Source organism: Hydra vulgaris, chromosome 11, assembly GCF_038396675.1.
Source record: "Hydra vulgaris chromosome 11, alternate assembly HydraT2T_AEP".
Taxonomy (NCBI): Eukaryota; Metazoa; Cnidaria; class Hydrozoa; order Anthoathecata; family Hydridae; genus Hydra; species Hydra vulgaris.
The window spans coordinates 19,352,050-19,364,422 of record NC_088930.1 but is presented as its reverse complement, the minus strand read 5'-3'; the positions used below and the strand labels follow the sequence as shown (position 1 = coordinate 19,364,422).

The 12,373-nt window shown below is 27.7% G+C and overlaps 1 protein-coding gene across 2 annotated transcripts; it reads right to left on the bottom strand.

The window, feature by feature from the left end:
* Positions 1-1,500: 1,500 nt before the first annotated feature.
* LOC136087491 (uncharacterized) lies at positions 1,501-4,144 on the bottom strand. Of its 2 annotated transcripts, XM_065810374.1 has the most exons (3): positions 3,975-4,144; positions 2,164-3,618; positions 1,501-2,094 (listed from the first exon to the last, which is right to left on the bottom strand). In XM_065810374.1, exons 2-3 carry the CDS (start codon positions 3,611-3,613, stop codon positions 1,565-1,567), a joined length of 1,980 nt encoding a protein of 659 aa, XP_065666446.1. In that variant the 5' UTR covers positions 3,614-3,618; positions 3,975-4,144; the 3' UTR covers positions 1,501-1,564. The 2 variants fall into 2 exon arrangements, with proteins under 2 accessions (XP_065666446.1, XP_065666445.1); XM_065810373.1 differs by lacking the exon at positions 3,975-4,144 and having other exon boundaries at positions 2,164-3,743.
* Positions 4,145-12,373: the final 8,229 nt, after the last annotated feature.

Genomic DNA, 12,373 nt, shown 5'->3' with positions numbered 1-12,373 from the left:
TGGCTATTTGGTTTATAAATTAGACATAAGACTTGTCTAAATTATTTAACAAAGTGCACCAACGAGAAGGTAAGCCATAGGACTTTGCACTCCATTTCTAAAATGATATATATTTTAACTATAATGATCATTATAATTACAATGCAATACCATTATATATTACTCATGCATAATAATATAAAATAGTCCAATATCCTTGTGTTAATTTGTATCTGAGACTGTGCAGTGTGGAAGACAGCAATTTCTACCTGGCATTGCTTCTTTTTTTTTTTACAAGTACGATTACTTTAGTTCAAATGTAGTTCTAAAAAGGACTATTTAATTAAATTTTAAGTGAAAATTCCTTGATATGTCTTTTAACATTCTCTAACTGGAATTGCTTAAAATATATTAGTTATATGTAGTTCTAAAAAGGACTGTTTAAATAAATTATAATTGAAAATTCTTTGATATATCTTTGAAAATTCACTTCGACGGCTGATTTGCTTTGCAACTACATTGATCACGTGACCGAAAAAAATAAAACAATAGCTTCCAGACTAAGGTATATTTCTATTGTTTTAACTAAGATTCATTTTTTATTATTTGGTATAAAAGATTTCTCTTTCTATGAGTGTTTCTTTTTTTATATTATTTTTTTCATAAAATTTCTGGGATTACTCATAATATAATAAATTTACTAACTAAATTTTAACATTATCTTACAGCAAGTAATATTTACTTGATAATTATGTCGACTTGAAACAAAAATTTAAAATAGTTTACAAATTCCGACGGGGGTTTTTAAAAGTCATAATTTAAAATTACTCATTAATTGGCTCAGTCATTGCAAAATTATTAAATTATTTTAAAGCTACTCATTGCAAATTCATTTAGATATGTAAAAAATATAAATCGAACAAAACTAAAAAAAGTTCTTATTTTTTTAACGATAAATTTTTTATTTGTGCTAATATAGCAGCCGTGGCGCAGTGGTAGCGCACTTGCCTCAGAAATAAAGGGTCCCTGGTTCAAACCCCACCTCTGGCAGCTTTTGCGACATCGGTTAGGAAGGAGGCGTGAACTTCCAATTAAACTCTCATCCGCGGTGCTCTCTGATAAGACCGTAAAGACTTCTTGTGGCACCTAAATAAAATTATATATATATATATATATATATATATATATATATATATATATATATATATATATATATATATATATATATATATATATATATATATATATATATATATATATGACTAGTAGTGTTTATTACTGTTGTTATCGACTTCGACTAAATCAACTAAAAGTTCACTAATCGATTTCGAATAATCAAATGTATCGAACTATGCACAGTGGGCCAGGTATATGGGAAGTGGTGGACAAAACCTAATTATTACCCAATTGGTCCACAAACCTATTTAGATATATAAATAATCATTATATATGAAATAATATTTATTTTTAACAAGAATATTTTAATTTTTAATAAAATAAAAGACATTTAATTGGCTTAGGTAGTAAAAAAATATTTTTTTCAATATCAACCTTTTTTAAAAATCAAACAACAAATTGTGTTTAGCTACAAAGAAAAAGAAGAAGGTGGAGCTGATTCCCTCAGCAAAGCCAAAACTTCACTGGGGTATTTTTTTAAACTCTTACCATTTTTTTTATGACACTTTCTTAATGATGTTATGACAGGATCACTAGATACAAGTAGCCTGTTAACTAGGTCACGATTTGTGTCAATTCTGGAAGTCTTTCTACTGAAATCTTCCCTAAACTTTTTAAAATCCTTGTTACAGGCCTCTTGGGCCTCCTCTGACATCAGTCCAATTGGCAAGTACTGTCTAGCAATGATGGCATGGCCATGAACTAAAATTTTGTGTACTGATTGTGCCATGTAATACCAGGAATACTTAGATATGTAAAGTTTAAGAGCAGTAATACAGAACTCTTTAAATTTGACAGTGTCAATTTCAAATCCAGATGATAAAGTGACTAGTATGATGTAAAAATAAAATAAAAGAGTTTCATCTACTTTCAAAATTTTGGCAGTTGATTGATAGTTTGCAAAGGCTCGTCGGGCAGTGTTACCATCATTACTGGTACCTACAAATTGTATATATGTGATAGTTAACCTGATGATTTATATAAAAGTATTTATGTAATTTCACTTACCAGATCCTCCACTTTTTGGGAAATCCACAACTAGTCCCATTTGGTTCATAAATTCTGTCTGTATACGTTTCTTCACTTGCATAACATTTTCTTTATCTTCTATAGCTCTAGACTGCCACTTTTGAGTTTCTAGTTTATATCCAATATGCAATACCATCTCAAAAAACCAAATCCAGGCATGCAGGCTAGAAAGACCATATTTCAATTCTAAATTATTAGAATTGTCCAATTTCAGCACCATTTCTAAGTTATTCATGTTTTTTGGAGACACACCACACACAGAGCAACATTGAGTTGAGTTAGTCACATGAGACAGAATAGTTTGAATTTTGCCATCAATCATGGTCAGTTCAATAATACTTTTGACAACCAGTTCCTTTCCATTAAAAGTAAAATTAAAAACACCACATTTTTTGATTTCAGATTCTAAATATTTTGCTTCTTCTATAACAACTGCTTTGCTTTCATTTTGAAAAGAAAATCTTATTGGACGACAATATGCAGTAGATGATGGCTTTTCATTTCGCCATAATAGTACTTTTTTGTTATTACAGAACCCACAGAGTTCTAGTGGTGCTAAGCAGGTAATGAACAGAGATTCTTCTTTTTTTAAGTTACGATCTCCAGCTTCCTCACTACTAATTTGCTTGTACATGCTTTGCCCAGTAGCCCCATCAAACCCAGCCTTGCAACGCAAAGTCAACCGGGTCAAACCATCTAGCATTGTGCTGATCACAGGAGCTTGCACCTCACAAAGTCTTTTTACTGTATGTTTTAATAATTCTTGTAGTGGTACATGTGCTGAATAATCATCAACAAAGATGTTCTCTGGATAGCACTTAGCTTTGGACAATCTTATGTTGTTGTATGAAGGATATATATGGCAGTCACGTTCTTCAGCTCCATTTCTCATAAGTTGGTAGGTTGATTTTGACATGCCACTATCTATAATTAATGCCAGACCTTCATCAGGTGTATACTTTTTAAATTGACTAGAAGGTTCTGATATCTCAGCAACTTGCTTGGCAGCCTCATAATTATACTCATTTCTTAATTTAAGCCTTGCTGAGTGGAGCAACTCATCACTAGAAAAATTATTTATAATATCATTAAGTCTTCTCCTTTTGGTTTTGTCAGAAGCAACTTTAAAGGAACAACTTGGTCTTCCACCAATCTTATGTAATTGACTAGAATTATCAGGCTTAGATATATTATTACTGTATGTAGATTTAAAGTCCTGAGTCAACCAATTTTTATTTTTACTCTCAAACTTTATGTTTCCTCGGTTTGCATCCTTCCATTTCTTTTGATAAACTTTTAAAAATGCAGCACACCCAGTAGAACCCAAATTCATAGAGACTAAAATAGCTTCTACAGACAAAGAAAATGATTTATCACTCGGATTTAGTTGGTCATGCCGTATACGGTTATGGACATCACTTATCTTCATATCAACTACAAAAAAATTAATTTAAAATTATTAGTGCAACCACTATAAACTAATATAACATGAATATGGCCATTATTTTTATTTCAGATATATTTAATTAGGCCAGTACAATAAGCACAACACCCAATAATGACAACAAACCAAAAAATAGGTTTGTCGCGAATAGCATTTTACAACAATATATATTTTTTAAATGTTTACCAAACCTAAAGGGGCAGCTATGAGCAGAATAAAACAGCACCAACAGGCTGTACATATATTGTATTAACTTATTCTAACATTAATATGCTATTCCAGCAGGTTCTATACTATATGAGCCACTTTTAACATAATATTTTTATACTATAAACAAGAATCTTACCTTTATATTTCAAAATAAAACTGTGACTTTAATACAAGACCTTGGAATTTGTTATGGTATTTTTTGAAAAGCTATCAAATTAAATTTTAATAATATGTCAATTAATTTCGCATATGTTAAATAATTTAAAAGTTATTTGTTGTTATAGTTATGTTGTTATGGTATATTAAAAAAAAAAAAAAAATTAATTCATCATTATATTCAATTGTAAATAATAATTGTACATGTATGATGTATAATTAAACTACAAATAATGTTTTAAACCATACATTATGCTCTTATAAATATAATGTACTAAGTAGTTGGAAGTATTTCGAAATTTTTTTTTGAGGTTTTGTCTACCACCTGGCCCACTGTGCTATGGGTCGATAAGATTGGTTATTCAAAGTCCTAATAATACCTTTAATGATTATTTTTGATTTTAATTTGATTATTCGAAAAATTAATATTAACTTTATTACTTTAATTTTAAACTATAACTATTACATACTATTTTTGTATAGTCTTTTTTATGTTTATCTAATTTATTGCATTATAGCAATTTATTTTATAGATATCTTAATATTTATCATAATTAGGTAAATATACAAGTTCCCCTTGTATAACACGACACTTGTAAAACAGGATTTAGTTTTAACACGTTACACTCACTTTGATAACTTTACAGACATTTTCATTATTTCCGCCGGAAATAATGAAAATGTCAAGCAATCAATCATTTATTTCTGAATTAAGATTTTACATTCAAAGGTGTTTACAAATGCTATAAAATTTGATTTGACAATGCTATAAAAATTGATTTTAAAATTATAAACATTGACTATATTTTTTTAATAAAAAGTAGAAGAAACTGGTTTTAAAGGTTCAGAATGAATTAAGAGCTTTTAGTTCATAAGAAAGGTTGTTCCATGTTTTAATGCTTTGATATTTTAAAGATTTATGCCCGTATTTATGAGAGGTGGTGTTTAGAGACAAACAGGTTTAAATTACTATTGGAACGAAGGTGATAACGAGTGTTGGCACTTTTAGTAAAGAAATTGATGAAAGTTAAAGGTAGGTTATTGTGTTGGTGGTTTCAGACAAATTGACAGTTTAAAAGTTGAATATAGTCACATAGTTTTAATACTTAAGAAGTTAGGGTAGAGCACATTAGGATTAAATTTAATGTTCTGAAAATAAATAACTTTTAAAGCTTTGTTTTGGAGGTGGGATAACCTAATAAGAGCTTGTTGATGGGACTGCCCCATACTTGGCATGCATATCTAAGACGTGAGCCAAAAATAGCATGGTATATGTTCAAGAGTGTCTCAAGACTAACATAATGGCGAATTTTGGCTAACATGCCATTAGATCTACTTAGTTTCATTGCTAAGTCTTTACAGTGGGATAAAAAGGAAAGATTTGAATCAATTTTTATACCAAGATACTTAATTGAGTTAACAGGTTTAATTTTTTTTCCACTTAATCTAAAGTTCATATATTTATAGATTTTTGTTTTATTTGATTTAAAGATAATGAGTTCAGTTTTATTAGAGTTTAGAAAAAGTTTGTTGGAGCGAAGCCACTGAACTAGATTGGCAAGATCATGGTTAATGTGTTAATTTTTTTTAAGGGATTTATTAATTAGCATTAGATTAGTATCATCAGCAAAGTGGTAAACAGTAGCAAACTTAATGGATGTATGAAGATCACTAATACAAAGAAGGAAAAGCAGTGATCCCAATTCTGAACCCTGAGTAACACCATTAGAACACTTTACAAGGGTAGATTTTGAGTCATTAATAGAACAAAGTTGTGTTCTATTGTTTAAATATGTAGTAAACCATTTAATGGGTACGCCTCTGATCCCATAATATTCTAATTTTTTCAACAAATTTGAATGATCTACTGTATCAAATGCTTTCTGTAAATCGACAAATACACCACATGCAAAATATTTATCATCGATTGCTTTTCTAATCAGTTCAGTCATTTCAATGAGAGCATGAGTTGTGGTGTGATTGGCACGAAATCCATACTGATGGGTGCAAAAGCATATAAATTTTTTAAGAAAAGCATAGAGCCTATTATGCATTGCCTACTCAAACAGTTTACCTATATTAGAAAGCAGGGAGATGGGTCGGTAATTGGTCCTTTTTAAATATTGGAATAACTTTGGCAACTTTAAAAATATCTGGGAAAATGCCACTTTTAAATGAGTTATTTATAACAGTACAGAGAGGCTTTGAAATAATGTGTGGCACTAGTTTAAGGAGGAATGTAGGTATGCTATTAGGACCAAAACTTTTTTCAGTTTTGAGTGTGTCTGTAATGAGACCAGAGATTTCGTTTTCAGTTACAGGATTAATAAAAAAAACGATTTAGCATTTGGAATGTTAAGAAGCACGCGTTTTGGGGGTATGGCTTTGCTAAGTAGTTTGTTATGTATAGTGCTAAAAAAATTATTAAATATATTAGATGCGGCAGTGTGATCAGTGATAAGATTTTATTCTCTAATAATCTATTCTCAAAAAGACCTTTTCAAAAAAAAACCGTGGTCAGTGGTTAGAGCGCTTGCTATAAAATTAAAAATCCAAAGTTCGATGCCTACACTGATTATGGGACATTTGTAAGGAATTAGCAGATTAGCAAAGTATTTTAAAATTAAGAGGATGACGTAACATTAATTAATTTAATTTTAGTCATCCTCTTACTTTTAAAAATGTTTTGTTAATCCATAAAATTACTGTCAGAAAATTTATTTCAACTCTTCAACTAGTTGGCATATTTAACTGCACTTTAAGAATCTATTAAAGACTGTCACTCTAAAGAAATGAGAAAGAATTATAAATAACGTGTTTTTTATAACATGTTCAAAAGTATTACAAAAGAATAATTTACTTTACTTAATACAGAACATAGAACAAAAAAATAAACTTGATTGCTGTGGATGTGGGTTCTCGTTCCTACTTACTTTTAAAATCCTTCATCAGTAACGATTCCCAGCTTTAGTTCAAAGCATATGAAGTTTATGTTTGACCTATTATAAAATCTTGTACCTCTATGTGGAATCCCCATCTTTTAAAAGATACACGTCGGTTAGAAAAGGTTCAAAAATCTTTTACTTAAAGTGTCTGTAGAAGATGTTGTTATCTTTATAAAGATTATTCTTTAAACCTCAACATCGTCAATCTAGAATTCCTTGAATACCGTAGAATAAAATTTGATGTTGTAATGACCTATAAAATTACACACAATCTTGTCGATTTACCTTTTTCTGAGTTCTTCACATTTGCTTCTTCTTACTATCCTACAAGATGTCATGCCCAAAAACGTAATTCACGTATCAAATGTAAAAATGGTACACCAAGATTTTTCTACTGCGAAAAATTATCAAGGTATTGGAATTCTCAACCTGATTATATTGTTTACTTGTCCACTTTGCCTTTGTTTAAATTAAATTTAAAAAAGTACAATGTTCATCACCATGGCACACTATTTTAACTATTTTTTTTTTTTTCGGTGTTACTTAGGAGTATTTTTGATAATACCTGTATCACCTTTTTGTATTCCTTTTTTTTAAATGCAAACAAATCATATAATAATAAAAACAATAATAATATGTCTAAGTTTGTAGTAGATATTTTCAGGGCATTGTCCTATAGGATAATAAGATATAAGATTAAAAACATCTATATGTTGATAACAAATAAAGTTTTGTTTTATAATACAAATAAAAATAAATAAAAGCACAGAACCAGATTTATTATTTTTAATTCGGGACCTACGATGTGTCAATACAATTATCAGTTGTAATGTAAATCTTTTAAGATTTTTTTACATAATAAAATTAACAAGAAAAATATTAATTTCTTAATTTTACTTAACAAAGAAGTAGTAAGCAAGGTTAGCGATGGGAAATGATGATTTCCCACCGTTAAGGTGGTAGAGCACAATTAAAATACAAATTTTTGATCAAAATATGAAAAAAAAAATTTTTAATTCATCTTATTCAAAATTTTATTCTCTTTCTTTTGATGTAAGTATGGAACTGAAACTATTTTTGGAAATGTGTTAAAAACCTACATTTGCAAAATTATTTACCTTGGCAACACCGTAGCAACCACAAATATACCCTCGTTTATTATATATGTTGAGCAAAATTGCAAGCTAATTTGTCTTTTTGCTGTGTCTATCATGCTTGTAATTGTTTATTTATCATCTTTGCTTTTAAAGAAATTTCAATTTTAAGAATTTTGCTGTAGGACGATTTAAAGATTCATGTTGTTATTGTTGTATTAGACCCTAGTTTTGTTAGTATTGTATTAGAGATTTATTGTTAATTAGTAATAAGTTGTAAGATCTATCATAAATAACAAATAAGAAAGATAATGAACTCTAAAAAAACAAATAAACAAAATATTAGCAGAAGAAAAAAGAGAGCATAGAATGGCATAGTTCCAAAGAATGTTAAAGTTTTCGAAGATTCTTGTATCAAATCTATATGCTCAAGTGAAAGGAAACAAAAACAATAACTGATTTTTCTACTAATTCTTTTCCACAAACAGAAGACTATTTTATTATTGTGCATTTTTACCTACTCGAAAGCATTTTGCAAACTCTTGTATGTTCAGAATGTTTTTGCAACATTGTTGTAAAAGATGATATTTTAAAAAGACAAAGATTCTCTCATGTTCTAACAATAAACTGTGATAATTGTTCATGGAATAAAATAATTAATACTTCCCCAGAGATAAAGAAGAAGGGGGAAACTAAAGGTCGAAATACATACGGGGTAAATGTACGTTCTGCAAAAGCTTTCCGTGAAATTGGCTGTGGTTTTTTATCAATAAGCACGTTTGTATCTTTAATGAATTTTAAATGTTTAGACTACTATAACGGTAAAGAAACAGAGAAAAAAACTTAGAGCCTTAAAAAAAGGATTCAGTAAGAATCTTAAAGCAAAGCAACCTCAAGACTCATAAGTTTCAGGAGGATTTTAACATGATTTTGCTGTTTAAATCTGATTTTTTCTTTATTTTGTACTTATTTTTGTTTTTTCTGCATTTAAGTTTTTCATATTTTATCAAGATTTTAAAACATGATTTTTTCTGATTGAATAAAGCTTTTGTTCTGAAATTTTCAGAACATATTCCTAACAACATTAGAATTCATTTGACAGATAGATTTTATTTAATTATTTTTAAAACTCATTATTTTTAGTTTTAACTTCTTTAAACTGCTTGTAAATCGTACTAAATTTAACATATCTTAAAAAAAAGGTCATATCTTTACATATAAAAGGACTAATTAAAATTCTATCTGTTAAATGGAGTAAAACAAGTTCATTAACAGATCTGCAAAGTTTGATTAATGGCTCTTAAGTCTAACTCAAGTTAATGTGTTTTGAAAACATAAGAATTAGATCTTTATTTACACTGTTTTTGCGCCATTATGGGTTTTTGGTAAAGTTTTTCAAATTTTTTTTTTTGCAAAAACATTTCATTTCTCTTAGTGAAGCATTTCTGCATATTTTTAAAACTATTTTTTAAATCTTTCATGAAAAGTGTCTTTTTTGTGCTCTACCACCTTAACCCAAGTTCTTTAAAAAAGCTGTTTTGATTGAAACCAAAAAGATTGCTTATAAATAAATGGATAGAAGCTCTAGCTTAACAAAAAGTGAGATGTTGCTTGGTTTCTTTGGGCATATAATGCCAGCTGACAAATTTTTCAGCTTAGATTTTCTGACCCTGTGTTGGCAAAATTAAAGTATGATCGATATTTTTTCATGAGAGCTTTAAACTCATCGGCTTAGAGTTAAATATCTTTTAAAGAGAGAGCTCCTCCAGTTAACACCACTGCACCCAGCATAATTTTTTTATTTTTGTTAACAAAAACCCTTCTGTTGATATTTATACCACTTCATATCTTTTTTGAAAGTTATACAGAAGCTTTGGTTTATGCGAAGAATTTTTGATCTGTTTATTAAATTAGTCTTGATTTAGTATAAAAATAAGACTGCGTAAATTAATCCATGATATTCAAACAAAATGCTGTGTTTTTCATTTACAAAAACTTTTACCTAATCAGAAATTTTTTTTTTAAAGTTGTTTATTAAAGTAGAAAACTAGTTTTTGCACAAAATTTTTTTACTATCATATTTACATATCCATCCAGTCGGCGTGACGTGACTCCGTATTTACATATCCATCCAGTCGGCGTGACGAGACTCCGTAATTAAAGTATTGTTTTAAAATTAACCATTTGAATTGGGGGAAAACAACCAAAAAAATCAGTTGCAGTTTGAGTCATTTTTAAAAAAAAAATCTAAAAAGTTGTTGTGCAGTAGGTTGCACTTACAAAATTAAAAAAAAAAAAAACTTGAGTTTTCCAAAAGATACTTAAAAGAAAGCGGTTGAATACGATAAATCGTGCTGTAGATAGTAGTGCATGTAGCAAGAAATAGTTTCCTAAAATCTTGTAATGTTTATTATTTTCGGCACACTTTATTAGTGGTGGCTTACTTTTAATTTGCATCTGAATTTAGTATTGGTAAATAAATATCAAAATACCAGTACTTTTTATACCCTAAAATAACCAAAATAATATGTAGACAGGATGGCTCTTTTGCTTACTTTTTTTTACTTACACGAGTTAATTTTTATTAAATAGTAAATTGCGTAAGTAATTTTAAACGTTTTATGTAAATTTACATTTCCATATAAGTAATATAATTAATTTTTTTGAAACGACTTTTGCTTTATAATGTAAGTTCTTTTACTTTCAAAAGTAAGTTATGTAAAAGAAGATTACATCAAAAAGTAATTTACTTTTACATGCAAAATTAAGTCAAATAAAAAAACTGTTTACTTTTACATTTAAAAGTTAATTACTTTTGAAAATTACATTACATAATATAAAAGTTCCTCCCACTGTAATTTACATTTACCTATAAAAGTAAGTAATTAAAAAAAAATTATATTAAAAAATAACTTGCATATGAAAGTAAATTACATAAAAATATTATGCTACCAAATGTAAATTAAATTTACAAATAAAATATTTTTTTAATAGAAATTTTATATCTTAAAAGTAATAACAAATCTTTATTAAAAATAAATTATATAAAATAAATTTTTAAATTACATAAGGTTACATTTTATATAATTTGTAAAGTAAATTAAAAGTAATTTATATAAAGTAAGTAAATTTACTTATATTTTACAGAAATTTGGACGCTTTATTTTGTAAAGATTTTTTTGCCACTTTGATACGAAAAATGTCCACCTGCTCAAGAATATTCTTTGACTCTAAAAGTCTTGGTTTAAACAACTACAGTACTTTTATATAGGCACGAAAAATTTAGAACAGGTTTTAAAATTCAAAATTCAAAGGTTATGATTATATAAAATTTACACCCAAACCGAAGAAGGTGGTTGTTTTAACATTTTCCTAAACATTCTAATGTGATATAAACAAGAGGATACTTAAGTTTGACACTTAAGTATGTTTTATTTACCAAAAGTATATTTATAAACCAAAATCATTGGTTTTTCATAATTATAATAATATTACATCTCAAAATTTACGCAAGTAGACAACAATATATTATTGGTTACCATAAAGTCTTTAAATGAGTTTAATATAGTTTTTTACAACACATTAAAAGACTTTTGTACGTAACTATTTACAATACTATTTGTTAAAGATACTTTTGATTAAGTAATTCTAATCGGTTTGGTGATAAAAGGAATCGCCGCATTTTCAAATTATGAAACTTTTTTACATTGCTTTTCACACGGTATAATACCACGCAGTACTTTTATTTATATCAATCTAAGACTAAATATTGTAATTTGTTTAATTTATATTTTCATGGATTTTTTAAACCATTTTATTTTATATATTAAAAAAAATAATATTGTTCAAAATTTCTGTTATTTATGCAAATTTCTTTTGTTTTGGTATGTTTTTTTAGATAAAGATTTCTCTTTTTTTTAAATAACATATTAAAACAGGAGAATTTCGTATTTCAGCTACATACATATAAATTTTTAGATATATTCCCAAAAAATACTAAACTATAATTATCTACTAAAATAAACTTATTAAACTCAAACTTCAGAAAAACACATGATCATCAATTTTTAATGACAAGTTTTTGATGACTTAATTATGTACGGATATTTAGGGGCTTGGCAATAAGACTATTTTTGTCTTTTTCTTTTTTTTTTTCTTGACCCCGCCATATGTATGTTTTACAAAAGAAAAGTAATAATTTGTTACGGCAAGTTTAGAAAAGTAAAAAATTAATAATCAACCACTGCATTAAAGAATATCTTTTTGTAATAAAAAAACGCAAAAATCTACGACAAAATTAAATTTGAAAAAAAAATTAATTTGATAATTATCAAATTAAT

Coding starts and splice junctions, on each gene's coding strand:
- LOC136087491 (XM_065810374.1), bottom strand. CDS start 3,613: ATGAAGATAAGTGATGTCCATAACCGTATACGGCATGACCAACTAAAT. Junction 2,095..2,163: donor CCCAAAAAGTGGAGGATCTG/GTAAGTGAAATT, acceptor TACAATTTGTAG/GTACCAGTAATGATGGTAAC.